Source organism: Macaca nemestrina, chromosome 1, assembly GCF_043159975.1.
Source record: "Macaca nemestrina isolate mMacNem1 chromosome 1, mMacNem.hap1, whole genome shotgun sequence".
NCBI lineage: Eukaryota > Metazoa > Chordata > Mammalia > Primates > Cercopithecidae > Macaca > Macaca nemestrina.
Genome location: NC_092125.1, coordinates 68,332,529 through 68,354,879, shown reverse-complemented (window position 1 = coordinate 68,354,879; position 22,351 = coordinate 68,332,529). Strand labels below are relative to the sequence as shown.

At 36.2% G+C, this 22,351-nt stretch overlaps 1 protein-coding gene across 23 annotated transcripts in view; it reads right to left on the bottom strand.

Annotated features, from left to right (window-relative positions):
- Positions 1-440: 440 nt before the first annotated feature.
- The window catches only part of LOC105484909 (synaptotagmin 14), a 235,512-nt gene continuing 213,601 nt past the window's right edge, over positions 441-22,351 (bottom strand). For 6 of the 23 annotated variants that reach the window (XM_011747011.3, XM_071079813.1, XM_011747012.3 and 3 more), the window contains 3 exons: positions 21,860-22,140; positions 9,489-9,594; positions 7,080-8,265 (listed from right to left, as the gene is read on the bottom strand). In XM_011747011.3, coding sequence (XP_011745313.1) covers positions 8,186-8,265; positions 9,489-9,594; positions 21,860-22,140 — 467 coding nt within the window. In that variant the 3' untranslated portion in view covers positions 7,080-8,185. Of the gene's footprint in view, positions 8,266-9,488; positions 9,595-11,066; positions 22,141-22,351 lie in introns of those variants that run through there. The other 17 variants (XM_071079838.1, XM_071079848.1, XM_071079849.1 and 14 more) reach the window with 8 other exon arrangements.

Here is a 22,351-nt window from a genome sequence, read left to right as displayed (position 1 = left end):
TCATTTTATAGTGGTGGAGAATTGTCCCTGAAGTCCCCTGCAGTAATATGGAAAAGAGGCAATGTCCTGAATGCAGACAATAATCTAGTTAAGAAGATTTTCAGGTAGAATATTGAAAATGTCACCTGACTTCTCACTGGCAATGCATTAGAAGAGAGATAAGAGAACGGACAGTTAAATATAAGGAGCCAGGACTTGCTGGGTACGAAAATTACATGGTTTCTCATTTCCAGCCTCTCCAGATGGTAAATGATGCCTGAGTTAAGAAATGGCTTATAGCAAATCAATGGTGTTGCAGAAATATGTCCACATATAAGCCAAGGGCATGACTGGAAATCCTTTTGTTAAGACCTCAGAAAGACTTAAAGTGGTGTTAAAAAATGTGGGTTTTTTTTTTTTTTTTTTTTTTTGTTGTTGTTGTTGTTTGAGACAGTGTCTCACTCTGTTGCCCAGGCTGGAGTGCAGTGGTACAACTATGGTTCACTGTAGCCTCAGCCTCCCAGGCTCAAGGAAGTAGCTGAGACTATAGTTGCATGTCACCAGGACCAGCTAATTAAAAAAATTTTTTTTGTAGAGACGGGGTCTCACTGTTGCCAAGGCTGGTCTTGAACTCCTGGGCTCAAGCCATCCATCTGCCTTGGCCTCCCAAAGTACTGGGATTACAGGCGTGAGCCACTGTGCCTGGCCATAAGGTGGTATTTTATATGCCTTTTCAGATAGACAGAAGTTCTTCTAAGGATCTTAAGGAAATGCCTCACAGATCTTCCCTGCTAAACAATGGGGCATCTAAAGATTTTAAAAGAGTTGTCCCATAGCAATCTCATAGATATTTCTAGGTAGAGTAGGACTTCTCTTGAAGAGATTGTGGGTATGGCTTTTCTCTAATAGGGTGGATTGGAAATTAATACACATAAAGCTCACAAGGTTTAAAGAAAAAGTAGATTGCCTGGACTGAAAGGAACAAAGACAGTACAAAAATAAAAGAGTTCATTGGATCCACAAACTTCTGCAGCAGAGAGTAGTCTGATAAAATGTATTAGTTGCAAACATGAGCTACATTTTATCAAAAGGAAGAAATCCCAGGGAGTGGACATGTTTTTGAGCAGTAGGGTTTACAGTGGTTATCCTCTGCCTGTTCCCCTGTTGTCTGTTGGGTGTGTCTCAAGCATGTAACTTCTCTCTTTGGTTCACAACTCTTCAGAATGCTACTGAAGGAACTGAATGCAGAAGCTGCTCCCAAGGAATCTCATCCATACTCAGACCTAAATGACATGAGGAGATCCTGGACTGTGTGCCATTACCATAATGGTAAGTGACTTAGGGCTCTTGGAAGAGAGAGTTGAGTGTATTTTGTATGTGGGAAAGATGTGAACTCTTGTGGCCAGAAGGGAGACTATGGCAGACAGCGTTATCCAAAGATGGCCACAACAACATGTGTTATCCCATGTGTTCTTAGAATGTGACATTGACAACCCTCTCACCAAGTCGTGGAGTCTCTGCTCTATTCCTCTGAACCTGGATAGAACTCTGTGACTGTGTTGGCGAATAGAGTACAAAGAAAGTGATGCTTTGTGGCTTCTGAAGATAGGTCATAAAAATGCCACCTACAATTGCCTTGCTCTCTTGAGATCTTATTCTTGGAGCCCAGCTTCCAGACTGTGAGGAATGCAAGCAGCCATGTGCAGAGGCTCCAGCTAAGGTTCCAGCTGACAGCCAGCATCCACCACCAGGTACATGAGTGAGTCTTTGGATGATTCCTGTCTCTGACCATCAAGTCACCTTCAGCCTTTGTGCCACCCTGGGGGTGACATGCAGAACGGAGAAAAGCTGCCCCTGCTATGCCATGCACAAAGTGCTGATTCATGAGCAAAATATATGATTGCCAGTTTTTCAAAGCCACTTAGTTTGGGATAGTTTGTGGTGCAGCAATAGAAAACTGGGACAAGGAGAATGGAAAACAAATTGTGGTATACACACACAATGAAACTCAGCCATATAAAGGAATGAAGTATTGGTAAATGCAACAACATGGATGAATCTAAAGATCCTATGCTTAGCAAAAGAAGCTGGGAACAAAGAGTACATATGTTTCCATTTATTTGAAGTTCTAGAATAAGCAAAGTTAATCTAAATGAATACATGGACCCATGATTGCCTTTGGGTGCAAACGACTAGGAAATAATATAATGAAACATTCTTGGTAGATGAAAATGGTCTATAATAGAGGTGACGGTTACAAAGGTGCATCTGTTTGTCAATATTGTGCAAGGTAACATTTGTGGATTTCAATCTAAGGTACATGAAAGTATAAAAAATTTACCTTAAAACTTTTTGAAAGTAATAAAAATTAAGTGGGGATGGGGAGTACATGAAGCTATAGATCATACAAGAATGACAAAATGTTAGTTAACTACTCAAGCTCGGTGAGTAGTACATGAAAGTTCATTATTCTATTCTGTTTATTTTGTAGATGTTTTAAATTTCCCATAATAAAAAGTTTAAAAAGAAAAAAGTACTGATTTTTGTCAAAAATGAGTTTTGACTACAAATCATTGGAATGTTTTTCTTACATGACTGCTAGATGGGCTCTGAAAATAATACCAAAAGAATATGTTTCTAAAATGTTTTGAATTAGGCACTATTGTTTAAATAGATGAATAGCATACCATGTTTTAAGACCACCAAAGTACAACATTCATTGCAATGTATAAATATTTGTTTCTAAAATCAGTTTTATTGTTTGATATGGTTCAAGCTTTCCCTTTAAGCAGTGCATACATTTTTTTTTTTTTTTTGATACCGAGTCTCACTCTGTTGCCCAGGCTGGAATGCAGTGGCGCCATCTTGGCTCACTGCAAGCTCCACCTCCTGGGTTCATGTGATTCTCCTGCCTCAGCCTCCTGAGTAGCTGGGACTATAGGCACCCACCACCACGCCTGGCTAATTTTTTGTATTTTTAGTAGAGATGGGGTTTCACCATGTTAGCCAGGATGGTCTCGATCTCCTGACCTTATGATCCACCCGCCTCGGCCTCCCAAAGTGCTGGGATTACAGGCATGAGCCACTGTGCCCAGCCACATTTTTCATTATTTATTTAGTAGTTACTATCCATCCAAGATTCGTGAAACATCAGTGGTAGAAACTAGTTACAAAAACAAGAACAAAAAAACAAAGAAAGAAAAAGAACCACTTCCCAATAATGATTAAATTGCTGTTTAATAATTCTTAAACAGCAACTAGAGTAAGCATAACATTCATTATGGTGGCTCTTTACATTCTATTTATTTATTTGAAATCTCTTCTAATTATTTTATAATAGTCCTTGTTAATGAGTGGTAGGAGTGCTAGAGTCTAATATGCCATCTTCCCATTGGGTTTAGCATTACCTAAATGATTTTTTAAATGTTCATCTACATAACATATATTGGTTAAACTATATGCCATCAATCAGCATATAACAAATCCCATTTATGTAGACTCCAACCGATTTGAAATTTGATAAATTCTAAATCCATACGTTTCATTCAGGTTTTTCTTCTGAGCTTCGGACCTGCATATGCAACAACCTATTAGAAATCTTTGGGGGATCACCACAGGGAAACTGATTCAGTATCTCTTCCTTCAGAGAGTCTCACTTTATTCTTCCCTCTTAGTAGACAGCAACATCCTCTATTCCACTGTCCAAGCCAGAAACAGTGTCTTCCTAGACATCTCCCTCTGTCTAATCCTCCACAACTAGTCAGTCGTCAAGGCCTGTTTAGTCTTCTTCCTTTTTTTTTTTTTTTCCTGAGAGAGAGTCTTGCTCTGTGGCCCAGGCTAGAGTGCAATGGCTCGATCTCAGCTCACTGCAGCCTCTGCCTCCTGGGTTCAAGCGATTCTCCTGCCTTGGCCTCCTGAGTAGCTGGGACTACAGGCGTGAGCCACCACGCCTGGCTAATCTTTGTATTTTTAGCAGAGACAGGGTTTCACCATGTTGGCCAGGCTGGTCTTAAACTCCGTATCTTAAGTGATCTATCTGCCTTGGCCGTCCTGAAGTGCTGGGACTACAAGCATGAGCCACCGTGCCTGGCCTCCTTGAGTATTTTTTCTTTCTCCTTTTCTATATTCCCTCTGCTACTACCTTAGTTTGAGCCCTCACACATTTCTCACCTAGATGACTGCAATGGCCTCTTTATAGGCCATATGCTTTCAGTTTTTCCTTTTGCTCCAGCCTATCTTCCAAATTGCTGCAAGAATAGTCTCAATAAAATGAAAATCTCATCATGTCACTGTCTGGCTTAAAACTCTTCAGGGGTTCTCTGTTGTCTACTGATAAATGTGAGATTCTTTGCAAGGCAAACAAAGCTCCCTCTGCTCTGTTCTCTGCCTGTGTCTACAGCATTATCTTTCACGCTACTGTCCTCACATACTATGCTCCAGCCATGACTAATGACTTGCGGTACTCATCAAGAAGCACTCGGCCTTGTATCTCCATTCCTGTGTTCATGTGCTATTTCCCTCATCCCAGTTCACTAGAAAGTATGTACAGTCCTCCTTTTTCTACACCGTATTCAGGTATTAACTTCTCGTCGAATACTTTTTGATGCAACCCCCTACCCCAAAGAAGAACCAACCCCATGACATTTGTGAGCCCTTGGACTATTTGCAAACTTGTATCATTGAATATTTACACTTTTGTTGGCCTTGTTTTGTTTTCAGGTCTGTCTTCCTCTACTAGATCACAGGCTTCATTTGGGAAAAAACTATATCTCATTTGTATTTACAGCTCTAAGCCAAATAAGTCTCGAACACATAGTAGTCATTGAAAACTCTTTGCTAAGTAAATTGAAGCCCAAGCAAAAGTGGTTTTGTTTAATATTTTACTCTTATAGAAGAGGCAAAATTTTTAAAAATCACAAAATTGATAGTATAAATGTTTAAAATCTTCTGAAAAGTATGAAGATTTCTACAAAGATTTTACACACAAACACAATTTAATTTGAAATCCAATTACCTGTAAGCTTGAAAAAAATTGACATTCATAATAAAGATAGGATACTGTTTCTGATTCATTTAAAAAATATGTTCACTGAAGTTTAACATATTTTTTCTTGCTTTCAAAATCTCTGGATATCTATATGCATGTATGGTATGTAACATATGGTAACATCCTATAAAGACTGAAACTATCTTGGGTGAACAAAAATCATCTGTATTGTACAGTTTAAGAGCTACTGTAGCAAAATATTGCCCAGTGGTTAAAAATAATTATCAAAGTAATACAGGGTGAATAAGTTTTGACAGTTTACAAATAATTAAAATAGAATCCTTATACTTGTGTTGTGACTAAAAAATAAAAAACAAGTAAGTGGTATAAAATGTAAAACCATATTGTAAGTCTTCATTGTGTTTGAACCCCTGATAAATAAGTGAATAGAGGCTCAGATTTCATGGATTAAGGGATGTCAAGCTAGTTAGAAAGGATCTAGAGAATAGAAAATCTGGAAAATAAAATTTATTAAAGGTATTAATATTATTTAGAAAAATGATGGTTGATTTAGTAATGCCCCCCAAGCATATGAAGTGACTATTTGTGCCAAAGATAATGAGTGTACTTTCATTAATCACGAAAAGATGAAAATAAAACTACATGAACACTTATTAAGTGTTGGATAACTTGCCTCAGTCAACCCATTTAAAACTCATAACTCTATGCTGAGCGGAGTAATATTTCCAGATGGGAAAATAGGTTTGTAAACCAAAAACATCAGAGAAATCCCAATTAAGGGACAGTCTACAAAATACCTGTTCTGTCCTCCTCAAAACTGTCAAAGTCATCAAAAACAAGGAGCGTTTGAGAAACTGTCATAGTCATGAGAAGCCTAAGGAGACTTATAAATAAATGCAGTGTAAGATCCTAAACAGGATCCTGGAACAGCGAAAGGATATTAGATAAGCAAGGAGAGAGGACTAGGAAAATCTGATTAAACCAGCGATTTCATTTAATTATAATGAAGCAAATTGGATATTAGTTGTAAAAAATGTACCAGTGTAAGATATTATTAATAGGGGGAACTGGGTGTGTGGGAACTCTCTGTAGTATCAACTGAATTTTTCTGTAAATCTACAACTGTCCTAAAATGAAGTTTATTGAAAAAAAAAAGCTTGGTGTTAGCTTAGTATTATTTTCCTATTAACAGTTATAGCTACATCAGAAATAGAGGTTTTTTAAAAAATCAACTAATGAACCAGAAATGATAGAGGACATGGGGTTTCATAAATCAGTTTCTTTTTGTTGAACAAGTATTCTTTTCATCTCAGGTATTATTGAATATATTTCTCAAATGTATTTGTATATTTTTATTGCCTTGGCAAATAATGTACATTAATATAATCTAACCATTCTTGGCTGATTCTATTCAATTAAAACACACAAATAGCTGCCTAAAAAGACACCCCCCCAAAAACCTCTCAAGCCCCCTCAAACTTCCCAATGTCCCAACGTCCATCAGAAATAAAGATTCATTAAATACTCATTCACTTTATGCCCTAGATACTGCTCAGGCACTGGGAACACAGTTGTGAAAAGTTTCTGCCATTGGGGAACGTATATTCTAATGAGAGGATGTCAGCTCTTGATTCCTGTGACTTGGTCATTCCAGTGCTTTGCACGACTGCACTGAATTGGTCATCAATTCCCAGAATTCACATGATATAGGATACAGGATATATTCACATGATATCGATTACTAGTATTACCTTATATCTAATCACTTATGATTTTAAACATCTGAATTTAAAAAAATAGCTTCCAGCCAGGCACGTTAGCTCACACCTGTAGTCTTAGCACTTTGGGAGGCCGAGGCAGGCAGATACCTAAGGTCAGGAGTTTGAGACCGGCCTGGCCGATATGCTGAAAAACCCCATCTCTACTAAAAATACAAAAATTAGCCATGTGTGGTGGTATGTACTTGTCATCCAGCTACTTGGGAGGCTGAGGCAGGAGAATCACTTGAACCCTGGAGGCAGAGGTTGCAGTGAGCCGAGATTGTGCCATTGCACTCCAGCCTGGGCGACAGAGTGAGACCCCGTCTTAAATAAATAAATAAATTTTTTTTAAAACAGCTTCCAACGGACCTCTTTCTGATTCTTATCCCCTATTAAACTTGCCTTCTTAAAATCACTCTTCTACTCTAAACCTTATGGGGTTAGCTATACAAGTCTCTCATCTGGATTCAAGGGTTTTGACCACCTGGTTTTCATTTGCCCCTCATGACGTTTCTGGTGTCCTTGCCTTAAATCTGGTTCACTGCTTGGGTTCTTTCTCTATTCACCCTACAAATGTGTTCCTCCAACATTCTTATTGCTTCAGTTATGTCTCTAGGTTTGACGCTCAGGTTTTAGTTGTTCCTCTGGCTTTTCACCTATCACTTCATTTCATCCCTTGGGTCACAGTTAAATTCATTTCTTGTAGTTTGGTGAAGTTGGAGAGTCATGCATTTTTAATCTTTACAAAAACCTTACAATCCATTCCTAAAATAACTCCTTCCAGTACTGCTGGCAGGCAATGTTCTGGAGACTTACCTTATTATTTGGTTTTTGCCCCCAACAATTAAGTGTTAGACCTTGTCTTTCCGAATATTGTTTGGAACTTTTATTTTGCTACAGTGCTATCTAGTTTTTCCTCAGTTGCTGTGAGTTTACTTATCAGTCTATGCTAGTGCTGCAGGGATAAAATAGACCCCAAATGAGTAACAGCTCAAATACACAGTGGAAGTTTTTTTTCTCATGTAACACTCTGAAGATATTACTGGTTGATGCATAGATGACCTTCAAGCAGTGAATCAAGGACCCAGGCTCCTTTCATCTGTGGCTTCACCATCCCTTAGCATACTAGCCATCTTCTGTAACCAGCTAATGCATGGGGAGAGAGACCATGAAGGCACTGGGCCTAGAAATGGTACATATCACTTCCACTCACATTCCAGTTGACTAGGACTCAGTCACATAGCCACAGATACTTGCAAGAGAGGCTGGGAAGTATAGTTTAGCGTGTGTCCAGGAACAGAACAGAACTTTAGTTAAATAGCTTACTTTCTCCCTAAGGAAGACCACCTCAAGTCCCATCCAGTTATTGCAGTCTTCTCCAAGTCCTCTATCTCTGGTGATACACTCTCCTTTCCATCAAGTCCAGTGACCTGGGAATTTAAAGATATCTGCCCCCGCAACTTCCACCAAATACATAATGCGGAGCAGGAAGAAGATAACTGCCATTAAAATTTCCATCTGAAAGAGGGAAGAATGAGAAACATATAGCAGTCATTGATTCGTAGCAGTGAAACCCCGGCTCCCAATTCTCTCAGCAGAGGCAGTTTTTAAATGTTTATTTTTGTTTCCTGTTTTTTAGAGACAGGGTCTTGCTCTGTCGACCACGCTGGAGTGCAAGAGTGCAGTGAAATGATCATAGCTCACTGCAGCTTCGAACTCCTAGGTTGAAGTGATCCTCCCAGTTCAACCTCCTGATAGCTGGGAGTATACCATGCCCAACTTATTTATTGGTAGAGATTGGGTCTCCCTGTGTTGCCCAGGCTAGTCTCTAACTCCTGGCATCCCTCTGCCCCAGCCTCCCAAAGTGTTGGGATTATAGGTGTGAGCTGCCACGCCTGACCTAGGGGCAGTTTTTTATTTGGCTCCATCTGTTTTCTAAGAGGAATTCTCTTATTCATTGTTCTCAGTGGTCCACTGCTCTGACTTCTGAGGAGTTAGAAGACTGTTACATGCTATGGTTTCATCTGAAGTAGATACTGAGAATTGTTTCCTTCTTGGAGGCCACACAACTTTCATAGCTTGCTTCATGAGGATGAAAGTTTGCCTGGAGTTCCTCTGATACAGGAGGGAACACTAAAACAATTCTGATATTTGCCATGAGGTTGAGTCCCTGTGTTTGGTTGAGCAGTCTCAATGGACTTTTCTTATTCAACACTTTTTTCAATTTTCTATCTTAATACTTGGGATCTAGAAGCAGTAGACTTTTCCATCTCCAAGGCAGTTAATCTCAGGGCTCTTTTCCATTCCCTTCAATCTCTCCGTGAAAGCCATGGAACTCCTGCTTGAGTTTACTGCTTTCTTTTAATATATTTTAGCAAGGAACATCTCAAACACACCGCTACTCTGGCTCTTTCCATCCATTTCCCCTGAACTACAGTTTTAGCAGTCACACTGACCACCTTCATTATACAGGCAACTGGTTTATTTGTGCTTTGCCACAGCAAAATACGGCTACAGGTTTCCACGCTGCTGTATCTATTTCCTCACCACTGGCTGCTTGACTGCTAAGTTAATGTAAAGTATTTTAGGTTTTCATTCTCACAGAACCCCACTGGAAGGTTATCAATAGTTTTTTAGTTTTGGTTGTTTACAGTAACAAATGTACTCCAAAATAAGTAATGGCTCAAATATAATAGAAGTTTTTTTTCCTTATTTATGCTGTCATTCCAAGGCATGCATACCTGGTTGTCTGTTTTCTGTGAGGTGACTCAGTGACCCAGAATCTCTCCAACTTGGGGCTTTGCCATTCCTGAAAGCTTTGTTTTCTCTGTATCCAGCCAGTGGAAACTGAAAAGAACGCACGGAAAAGGCACATTTGATTCTTTTTTTTTTTTTTTGAGACAGGAACTCCCTTTGTTGCCTAGGCTGGAGTGCAATGGCACAATCTCGGCTCATTGCAACCTCCACATCCTGGGTTCAAATGATCCTCCTGCCTCAGCCTCCCATGTAACTGGGGCTACAGGTATGTGCCACCATGCCTGGCCATATTTGATTCTTAAAAAGCCTCCTGGGCTGGGTGTGGTGGCTCACACCTGTAATCCCAGCACTTTGGGAGACCAACGCAGGCAGAGAGCTTGAACCTACGAGTTCAGGACCAGCCTGGGCACCACAGTGAGACCTTGTCTCTACAAAAAAATAAAAATATAAGCCGAGTGTGGCAGCATGCACCTGTAGTCCCAGCTACTGGGGAGGCTGAAGTGGGAGGATTTCTTGAGTTTGGGACATCAAAGCTGCAGTGAACTATGATCGTGCCGCTGCACCCCAGCCTGGGCAAAAGAACAAGACTCTGTCTCAAAAAAAAAAAAAAAAAAAAAAAAAAAAAAAAAAAAAGAACCTCCTAGAAATTGGTACACATCATCTCTGGTTGTATTCAATTGGCTAGAACTCAGTCACATGGCCATGCCTAATTTCAAGGGAAGGCGAGAAACATAAGCTAGCCATATGACCAAGAAAAAGAGAAATACATGGGTTTTGGCGAAGAATTGGCAGTTTCTACCACATATTAAAAGTATTCTTTGGAAGGTTTTCCTTTAGATATATTTTCTTCATGCTGAGTAGATGTTTTCATTTTTTCTCTTACTAATCAATATAAGTTTATGAGATCCTCACATAATTTGCCCCATTTATTTGGTACTTAATTTCATAAAAACAAGTATTATATTTTAATAATTCATTATAAATTACTAATAAAATATTCCATATATACCTTTACTGAGACCATTTATTTTAAAATTGGGAATGACTTTATTTTCAAATGGGAAACATCACGAAATATTTTGATATCTATGGAAAGAAAAAGTTGATTTAAATATTATTTTGCATACTGGAGATCAAAGGAGTTATAATCAATTTGCAATTAAAATATAATGTTTGGTGAGGTTTTGGCTTAAAAAAGAGAGAAACAAACAAAAAACATACCTTAAATATAGTAACCTGTTATAATGAATAACTACTAAATCCATTTTATAACAATAGAAAATGACAATTTCATGATTTGTTAGCAAGAATGCAGATGTGCCAACTTTTTGCTGGAATTTCACTTTATATTAATTGTAATTCTCTGAAAGACCCAAACGAAAATAATTTTTTTTCAAAGTATTAAATAATAAATTATCCCTAAGTAAGATATTGCTTACAATTCAGAAAAAAATTTTTGTTAACACTCAAGCAAATCTGTTACTTTTGGCTTAATCTTAAATGTCTTTTTTTTTTTTTCTGAGACAGTCTTGCTTTGTCACCCAGGCTGCAGTGCAGTGGCGTGATCTCGGCTCACTGCAACCTCCGCCTGCCAGGTTCAAGTGATTCTCCTGCCTCAGCCTCCACAGTAGCTGGGATTACAGACGCACACCACCACACCCAGCTAATTTTTTTATTTTTAGTAGAGATGGGGTTTCACCATGTTGGCCAGGCTGATCTTGAACTCCTGACCTTGTGATCCGCGTCTCAGTCTACCAAAGTGCTGGGATTACAGGCATGAGCCACTGTGCCCAGCCTAAATGTCTTAATAACAGAAGCTCAAAATGTTTGAGAGTGGGGGAAGAATTCAGCAGTGAGTACTGGGAAAAAATACAAATTCCTTAAATTATAGTTTGAAGATTACATTATGAATCCATTTATTCTGAGCAGAAGATGTGTTTCATGTTTTCATTATATTTCAGTAGAGACGACTTTACAAAAAGGAAAGAAAAAAAACTCAACCAGACCAATTGGGCACTGGCGTTCCCCTCTTTAAATAATGTTAAAAAAGGCTCTGGATAATTTATGGAACTCAGGATTCAGAGACAATCAGAGATTAGATGATGCAGCAACTTTAATTTCTTTCAGTTTTAGAGCACCAAACGTTTAAATTCTTTTTCATATGCAAAATAGTACTTGTTAAGTCTGTTGTTATAAATCTTTGTTGCTGGAAGTAAAATGGACAAGGTAATGAAATATGAAAAATATCTAAACTCAAGGTCTTTGGGAAACAATACAACTATCTAATGAAAAAGAATGAAAAATCAACAAACTACTATTGGCAAAGAGAAAATTATTTTGTTAAACAGAATAGCAATACTGATATGAATGACAACAAATTCACATTAAGTGAAAGAACAAACTAGATAACAGTTCATGTTCCAGCTGAAGATAGTGAGACCATTTTAAAGCTATTTAGTTTATTTGTGATTTATATGAACTTTAAAGGAGAATATTTTTAAATGTTTGAATTTGTAAGTCTATTTTCTTTGGAAGCCAGATTTGACTTACAATTAAAGAAAATAATATGACCCAAACCTTTTGAGAGCAGTATTTTATAGCGCATTTAGATGAGATTCCTTTCAAACCCAAGATCTAAGCAACATGTACATATATCCGTTCGATATTTCCTTATGTAATTGACATTATTTTATTTTGTGTAACAGTCATATTAACATTTGTCAATGACAAGAATTAGGACTGATGTTTATGTATCATCATCAATGAAATCAGATGTTTACCCATTCCATGTGAATACTAAAATGTGAACAGATTTCTTACATAAAGGTGAAGAAAAATAACTTTTAACCCACACAAAATTTATTCTCTGGAAAATTAAACTGCCATTAAAATCTCATTGGAATAATAATTTTAACATTTTTTACACTGTTTTCACAGAGGTCAGCAATTTCTGTATGTAATACAATTATACAAAAGGAAAAAGGCACCGAGACAATCGGTGTATACATAGTAGAAAAGTCGACATGAGAATAAAATGCAACACACAGCACATTTCCAATTACATGAAAGTGATTACATATATGCTCACTCTATAAAACAGACTGCTTCACACACGCATCTGTTTATATTTTTGACCAAAAATGTAAATAAATGTGACAATAATACAACACTGTTGATAACCACACAGACACTTGTTTATATTAATAAGATCCATTAATGGTTTAGAGTCACTAGCAAATATGCTGGAGACAATTCAAGACCAAGGAAAAGGTTAATAGCAGTGCATTTCTTCAGTTGTTTGATAAGAGTTTTGCTCACAGAGCATTTAAACTTTATCACACTGTTATATCCATTATTAGAAAAATAAGTAAGAAAGCTCTGTAGAAACTATATTATTAAGGAAGCTTCTTGCCTCAAAAATGAAAGAACTAGGAAGGAAGGAGGGAGAGAGGGAAGGAAAGAAAGAAGGAAGGAAGAAAGAAGAGTAAGGGAATATTGAATAAAAGATTCCACTAATTGAGCTTTTCCATAAAAATTTCATTATTTTGAGAAATAAAATACAATGCAAGAGTATTGATCAGTGAGGAACCTCATGAGTTTTAGGATAGGTCCCAACATTTATCAAGATCCTTAAAACTCATATAATAACTGTTCTTCCTCAAGACTAATTTAACTGAAAACATATTTATACACTTTCTTATTTCAAAATTCTAGTAAAAATCTAGCCAAAGTTTGGCCATCTCTTCCAAACAGCTTTAAAGATTCCTCAAAATTGTTGCCACTGTATTATATTCACCACAAAAACAAAAGCAATCTCAATAAAATTATACGGAAACATAATAAATCAATTAATTTTATAATGCAAGCTACTACTGGAATTTTTCTCTTGATAAAGTAATATTTATAACATCAAAATGCTGTTAGAAGTATCACCATTAATTTCTAGCTCTGCTTCAAACAACTGTTTAAATATGTTTACATATTAAGAGAGTCAATTTATGTGCAACAGCTACTCTGGTCTCCCCTCACACAACAAATGTCACATAATTACAGAATACTATAAATATTCTCAATATTTATCCAAAAAGACTTCCCAAAACCAAAACAAGCACGATTCCTCCCTTTTCCTTCTCCCCACTCCCCACACTACAAAAAAAAAAAAAAAAAAAAAAAAAAAAAGGTCACAAAAAACCAAAAAAACCAAAAACAAAAAAAACAAAAAAGCCCCCAAACTTCTTATGACTCCATGGTACGTACTTCAGTTTTCTGGTTTGGGAAATCGCCTGGTTAAAGCAACATGTGAAATTTTAAAAACCAGGTTTTTAAAAGAAGTCTTCCTGTAAAATTTAAAATAAAAAGAATGTGCAAGCTAGAGGGAGAAGGGAGGAGACCAAAAAGAGAGAATATGACATAATGATCTCAAATCCTCACTTCAAGAAGCTGGCTTCTACTCCATTAGAATTGCAATGACATTTGGGTACTGAAGTGGCCGTCCTATTTCAGGGTTCTGGGATACTGATCCTTTATGGGCCTTTTCGCCTACTGGTGCTTATGGATTACTTCCATTCACACTAATGGGGGTTAAGAACAGGAATCACTATGAGGACCAACCCCTGAGGGAATAAATGGTTTGATTATTACCGAAAATTAAACTGTCAGGAGGAGGTTGGCACATCCAGAAACTGACAAATGAAGTGACGTTATGAAGTTCACAACCATCCACCTTCAACCAGATGTGAATGGCAAAGAGAAGCAGTAAGTCTCAGAGATAAGGAAAAATTCCTATTTTCTCATTAAACAAAATAGTCATATTTAACATGAACTGCTAGCAATAACTGAATATATAAACAAAGTTTGAAAAATCATTTTTTCAGTATATAATGGAGTGTTATATTTTATCTATTAATTCATTTTAAACACATCGTCATACATATTTTTAAACATAAAGATGCTATGGCTTTTCTTTTTAAAATAGTCTTGGATATTTAAAAGACAAACTCAAACGTCTAACAGTACAAACTGGATTTACTGATAATCAGAATAATAAAGGAGAGAGGGAAGAAGGGTCCTAATAAGACAGTTTATAACACAGACTATCAAACTGACATAGAAATAATGTCAAACATCTTGCACAACTATCGCCACCGCAGTGACTTTGTTCTTATAATTAATTAGAAATTTTCATGTCATAAGTTGTTGAAATTTTACAATAAAATTATGCCAAACTTTTGTTAGACGAAGAATCAGTTTCCTTCCTGCTCCCAGCCCACACAACACAATTTTAGGGTACTTCACACTATTCAAGGTAAGTATACAACCACCACAACCACCACTGAAACAGCAACAACAAACATGCTATGATTAAAGAGTATTACGCTTTGCTCTTTCTGTAGTCCCCAAGAAAGCCTATCTGGTCCTCCCTACAGTCCAGTACAGGTGATTAAGAGAAAAAAGTCAGGGTACCACTTTTTGATAGGTATTATTCAGCTTTGATGAACTAACTCTGGTATCTAGTTTGAGTGTACATGAATAAGAGTGGGAAAAAAGGCAGGGAAGAGAAAGGGAATATTTTCAAAAAGGCACATACTAGTCTAAACAGGGAGAGAAAAGAGCAATATTTTTACATTCATTTTTTGATAATAAACTAGTAATTCCAGTCTATCAAGCTGATTACCTCAAGATTATATTAACCAGGCCTCAAGCTATCACCAAATCAAACACAGTGATAATCTGCAGTCACAAAACAGTCTAATTCAATGACAACATTATTTCCCATATTCAAATGAGCTCATTTTTCAGTGGGATAACCACAGATCTTCGTGGGGGAAAAGAAAACTTCAAAATGTAAAACGTGTTCACACAAAATATTACATCAGAGAAGAAAATATGGCTACATTTGAAATGAGGGGAAATGGAAACACAGATGTACCTTATCCACAGCGTTCATTTTGAGAGAAAGAGAAGGTCCTGAGGCTGCTGTATTCACTCGCTATTTGAAACAAAGGATCCTAAGAACAAAACAATCAAGGAACTAGAGTTTAGAGCAGCAGTCACAGAAACACTGCTTTTAGAGAAGAATCCAGTACTGCAGTTCATCTGATGACTGTGATGACAATGAAGTCATTTAGATGATGATAAAGGGAAGCAAGAAATCTTACTGTATACAAAAGCAAAAATGCCAGCACCTATGGCTGCTACTATACATTTACTCAAAGGTCAGTCTTATTTCATTTACGATACTGATAGAGAAATTACTAGATAAATACCTCCCCATTCTTTGCTTTATATCCATCATTGTAAAGATAACTTGGAAGGAAATATTTGAACAATAATGGAAAGGAATTTTTGGAAGCCATAAAATCAACATATTTATTATACCAAGAAACACTTTGAAAAATGTATGTTGAGTGTAAATGTACAGAAACTCATTTTTTTCATTAAATATTTTCCTTTGTAAGGAAGCACAAGATGAATAACATCAATCCAAGTCTTAATCTGCTTCTTACTATCACTATCACTATCGCACTTAAAGGTCTGATCTACAGGCACTGAAACATTTCATGAATAATGCTATGGAATACACTTGATATTCTATATCAATAGATCTCAGACAGAATTTCCTGGAGAGCTTAATAAAATGTGGATTATTGGGCTCCCTTCCAGGCCAAATGAAGTAGAATCTCTGGAGGTGGAGTTTTGGAATACAAGTTAAATTTTCCTCCCTTCTTTCCCTTCTCCTTCATACTTTCCCTTCTCCTCCTTCCTTTCCTTCTCCTCCTCCCTTCCTCCCTCTCTCCCTCCTTTCTTTCTTCCTTTCTACAAGGTCTTGCTCTGTCACCCAGGCTGAAGTGCAGTGGCGCTATCTTGGCTCACTCCAGCCTTGACTTGCCAGGCTCCAGCGATTCTCCCACCTAAGCCTCCTGAGTAGCTGGGACCACAGGCATGCACCATCACACTCAGCTAATTTTTAAATTTTTGGTAGAGATGGGGTTTCGCTATGTTGCCCAGGCTGGTCTTAAACTCCTGAGCTCAAGTAATCCACCTATCTCAGCCTCCCAAAGTGTTGGGATTACAGGCGTAAGCTACCACGCCTGGCCCAAGTTAAATTTTCAAAATAATTCTTAAGGATACTATAGTTTAGAAATCATTATTTTACATTTTGTTCTTGGAAAGAACATGTATCCTCAAGTTTGATGGGAGTCTAACATGTATTTGTTCTTTAAGACCCAACTCGAGGATTACCTTCTCCAGGAAGATTTTTTTGAATTCCATGTTGCATTCTTCTACTAAATCCCATGGTACTCTATGCATGCCTCTATCTTAATGCTTCATTATACTAGACTGAAATTATCTATTCTGTGGCCATCTTCCTACCTTAGAATGTAGGCCCCATGAGGGCAAAGACTTTGACCAATTTACTATCTCTGCATCTGTAGCACTTGGAACAACAACACATGGCACATATCTAGTACTCTTAAATATATAGTAACTGAAGGGATAAATAAATCCATGCATAACACAAGATTCATAAAAACTAAGACTCATGTAATAGTGTGACTGGTTTCTTCCACAGGGAATTTAGTTCAATATTTATTGTCTGCCTACTATGAGCAAAGGGGTACAGAAAGATACTAACAAGGCATTGACTACTTACCTAGGGCAAAAGAGAGACATACGTAATAAAAAACTAGCTATAATTCCTGACAAATCTTAACAAAATTGAGAATAAAAGAAACATAAATAAATTGCAATGAGAGGGCAGAGGAAGACAAATCTTTTGTCTCACCACTGATAAGAGTGAGATATGGGCTAGACACAGGGTATGCCCTTCATAGAGTAGTAAGGGGGTCATGTAACAATTAAAACACTTTGGATTCCCAAAAGTGGTCAAGGAGCAGAACTGATTAATATGCTTTCAGAAGATAGGCTAAACTGGCAGGATAAATCAATTCCAAATCTCTGCAAATCAAAGTCATCTACAAAATGACACAAAAGTACCACCATTTGTGTCCTGAAAAGAAAAAAAAACGTCTGATCTTTTCTTCTTTGTCTTTTCTCTTTCCCCAGCTGTTTTTTCCCCCTTAGTTTTGCCATTCAATCAAGGTGAGTGGGATTATTGATAAATACAATGTCCTAAGTAGTTTTTTTTTTTTCAAACAGGGAGGCAGATGCAACATGCATAGCATAGGTTTTAGAGTAATTTACATCTGGGTTCCAATCCCAGTTCTACTACTTACTTACTGAATGACCTTGGGAAAGTCTGCTTAACCTCTTCATGGTGCAGTGTCTTTATCAATAAAATGTTGATAACATTACTTACCTCATAGTATTGTTTGGAGAATCAAGCAAATAATAAGTTATTGTGCTAGATCTTAGAAAATTATAGCTGTTACCATCACTTTGGAGGGCAGAGACGATGTTTTAAAATTAACGTTAGAAAATGCTTTGCAGCATGCTTAAACTTGTATTCAATATTGTTTGGTTAGTAATAATAATAGCGACAGCTACCTTGAATGTAGGCCACAGATGAACTGGGGACAGTGAATGGAAAAAAAATTAGAAATAAAAACTATCAAGGTGAAATTACTGATAACTAAAATAACTATATACATAATATAGTAACTGTCAGTGTGAAAAATCTCTATGAATTGTCTAGTCTATGTAGGCAAATGGCAATTTTATGCAAACGAATTTGTGTCCTTTCTATTCATATTTGGATAGGGATATTGAAAAATATTTGTTGGTGACTACTGTTCTTACTCCATCAAAAATTTACATCTCCCATAGCCTACTTTTTCTTCCATTGGGAAGACTATGATATCATTCAGTATCCCCACTCATCTTCATATTGACAAACACTCAATTCTTTTACCCCTTTCCCCTATTGGTACTATCTTAATTTGCAGTTATTGATTATGCTTCTGATTCACTTGATAAGTGAAATGAAAATGATGATGGTATCAAGCAAATCATTTAACAAACAGCCCTGGGCATCTTCACTAGGTTGGATGAAATGCCTAACCAGGCCCTACATTTAAACACGTGTATATTAATCAGGTAGTTTAGATATTTTCTCATTGGGTTTTCTTTCTTTTAATTGTGGTCCAATTTATTATTCTTGTCAGCAAATACAACATTATTGAGAATTCACTAATAAGATAATATGCAAATGGATTTCAAACAAAATGTGGATTGTTCTGAAGACACAAGAATACAGAAGAAAGCTTCTGAAAGATAAGGCAATATTATAGTAAACAAATTCTTTACTGATTTGACATACATTTTGTTTACTGGGCAGCAATAACTATCTTTTGCAGCTCATTTGGGAGACAAATAAACCCCAGAACTCCAGGTTTAGAGGCTCCCATAAATGCTGGCCAATTGTCATATTTGGACTATACCATTTTATTAGAAAACTTATGGGATTTTAATAGAATATGAAAGTGGGTTGTCTTTTTCAGGTTTCTGAGCCAACACCTGCTCCCTACCAGTGGGTCCCTATTTGCTATAATTACTGAGATAGAAGATTTTGCTATTAAGCTTTCATGCAAATTTAAGCACACAAAAAAGCAGTCGTACTGTCTCGTACATTAGATTCAGTAGAGTGAAGTGGGTCCCCTGAGCCTTATTTAATCCTTTTCTAGAAGAATAGACAACTTTTTGGGAGTAATTACTATAGTTGTGTCAATCTACAGAAACAAATGTATACTTTGCTGTGTGTAAAGGAGAATAGCAGCAGAAAGCACCCAAACCAAATATAATATCTAGTAAATACACAGAGGAGAAAAATAATCCTAAATTTATGAAATGTTTCTCTATTCAGTTATCTGAAAAAGCCAGGGCACCTTTGCCTTTACAAATGAATATACATATACATATTTATGTTGTATGTGTGTAAGTGCATGTGTTTATACAGATACACACACTCATATAGATAATTTATAATCTTTGAGGACTTGGCAGCTAGGGTGGAGGTAGGGTCTTTCCAGAAATATTAAAAAACTGTTTATTAATTCTTAGGCCATGAAGGATTTGATACTTATACCAGATAAATCCCTAGGGATGTATCAAATCTCACACACACAATTCTGGGAATAGTCTGAAAACAGGTAGATTTAACAAATAACAATTAGTTAGGTCTTTTTCTAAGAGTGAAAGCACCAAACTGGTCTTACTAATGTGTTTCACTAAGCTCTGTTCCAGTTACAAATAAGACTGATAACTCTTTTTATTAGGAAGATAACAGTTGTTAGCAATGCAATCAGTTGTTTCAAAGTCAGAAAAGATCACTGTTGGACAAATGCCTAAGTCTAATTTCTCAGTAAAATCTACATCCACTCTTCAAGTCTTTTTTCATACTGTTGCTGAAAACACTTAAATGAGATATTTTGCCATTTGATTCAGGTTCTAACTCTTACTCATTTATTTAAAAAATCCTGGAAAAAGCTCATTGATATAACAATAAAAGATGGATTTTTCCCTTTAATGCAGCCCTGTAACAAACATTCTCAAACCTCATGTCATCCAATATAGCATTTGTATTTTTTCTTATAATTCATGTGCATGAATGCATAGAGCTGCCATTTTTTAAACTAAAAATTACAGAAGTTCACGGTCTTTTTGGATTTCTTTTAAGGCCTTTCAGTACAGCCAAGCTGAAGTAATATCTATGCATTGTTTTGTTATTATGGTAATAACAAGTTCTAGTTTACAATAATATATAGTACTTAGTTGGGACTAGAAGCAATGATATACTGCTTTTTAGTAACTGGTAAATAGTAGATTTTTGTCTATTTTAACTAGAAATGAAAAGGAGAAAAAAGAAACTATTTTTAATATATATAAAACATACTCCAATAAAGTATATGCATAAAATGATATATTAGGTAAGAAGTAAAATTAAAAAGAAAACAGCTTCTAATATTCCTGATTAGAGTTCCTAAATATAAAAACAAATGAAAGTGCCTTGACATTAAAACAATTAGCACATTATACAACTTTTACATACTTCAGAGGAAATAAAGATGTTGCGACACTGTTCTGAGGAATCTTTACATTTATAAAAATTGAAGGCTTAATTTTGCAAATACAACTTTCAAGCTGTATGAGCAAATTTAACTTACATGAAAGGCACAAGATGACATCACGTTGAAGAACTTTATCTGTAAATTTCATAAAGTCTAGTCACAAGTTACTAGAAACTTCATAAGGAATCTCATAACTGTTTTTAACATGATGTTCCAATTCAAACTGAGAACTGGATAGTCTTTACATCACAAATATAAATTGAAGTAAGAGTGAAGATTTAGAGAGAGAACAGTTTCTTATTTTGGATGCTACCTGCTTTATGCAGTGTTGGTTACTAAATACTCAGAGCAGAAAATTAAAATTGAATTGTTTTCCATTTTCAACAGCTTATCTACTGTATTTTGTTTGTAAAAAATGTATTTTCACACTACTGCAATTCTGAAGAGTCAATCACTGAAAGAAATTTTAAAGTAAAGTCCTGCTCTATTAGCTTCCTACATTGGAATACAAGAATACAGGAAGTGCTTTCAACAGAAAGTTACGTAGTTCTACAGTACAACCTGTCTAGAAGACTTGCAAGGGACCAGTACAGTGACTTGGTCTCTTTGGATCAGGCAAAAGCGGAGGCAAATGAAAAATGAGCTTTTAAAAAAATAACATATTAAAAAATTCCTGTATGAAAATGAATACTTGTTTGCACTTAGATTTAGTGCTATTGAGAGGAAGTGAGGCACAATGAAACTAAGTGCACAAAGGGAACATGTCTGAAATAAAACAATTTTCAATGTGACTGAAACCCTTCACCATTAGATATGACTTATGATAGAGTTGGAGAACTACTTTTTCATATTAAAGAACATTACAAACACCAGGGACTGGCCAGTCAAACTATGTTTTATAAATAATATGTAGGGTGATATTAAAATTGCATCGCAACTAAAATTCTGGTTTTTAAAATCACTTATAATTTTGATTTTTCATAAAATGACTGGCTCTTTTGCTAAATTAAAATTAACTTCAAATAAAAAACATCTTATTAAATTTCTGGAGGGCTGTTAGTTTAGCAATGATAATGTACATTTCTCAGTTTCCCAAACAAGCTCTACTAGATACACATATTTTCTTCATTTATGTCAGTATGAGATGTTCTTTTCATAAAACTTAAAGCATTTTGATAGAAAGTTGAATATGATTCTTCAAAGAACAGTTCTTCTAATGGTGACTTGGTAGAAACAATAATGTTGGAATTGGAAATATGCTGCCTTGGATGATAACTGTTTGCTTATTCTATTCATCATGACTCTAGCAACGCATGCCATCTACATACTTGCTGTCCTTTTGACTCTTTCATTTCAGTCCAGTGATTGAGTTCTTCTTCTCCAGAGCTGTTTAGACCTAAAGAAATCCAGCCTATCATCTCTTTTCTTTTCATGCTGCGTTTGTTATACACAGACAGTATGAGTGTCACATCAGAAAGCTGAAATAGGGCCACTTGAAAAACAAAAGTTTCCTTGTATACTGGATTTGGCTGCCCTCTGCGAATGGATGTCTTGCATTTGGACATCTCTTGACCCATGGAATTCAGTAGAGTTAACTTAACATATGTATCTAAAGAAGAAAAAAACAACATATCACAAATATCATTTGAAACAAACTCAAAACAATTTTCTTATAGGTTAAGAAAATTAAGTATTTATACTTCATAAGGATATGGTGTATACCATGTTTAATGGAAATTCAACCAATTCCATTTTGATGTAGATGCTTATAATATGTGACAAATACAGAGAATGCTAAGTAGGCCAAAGATATTTTGGGA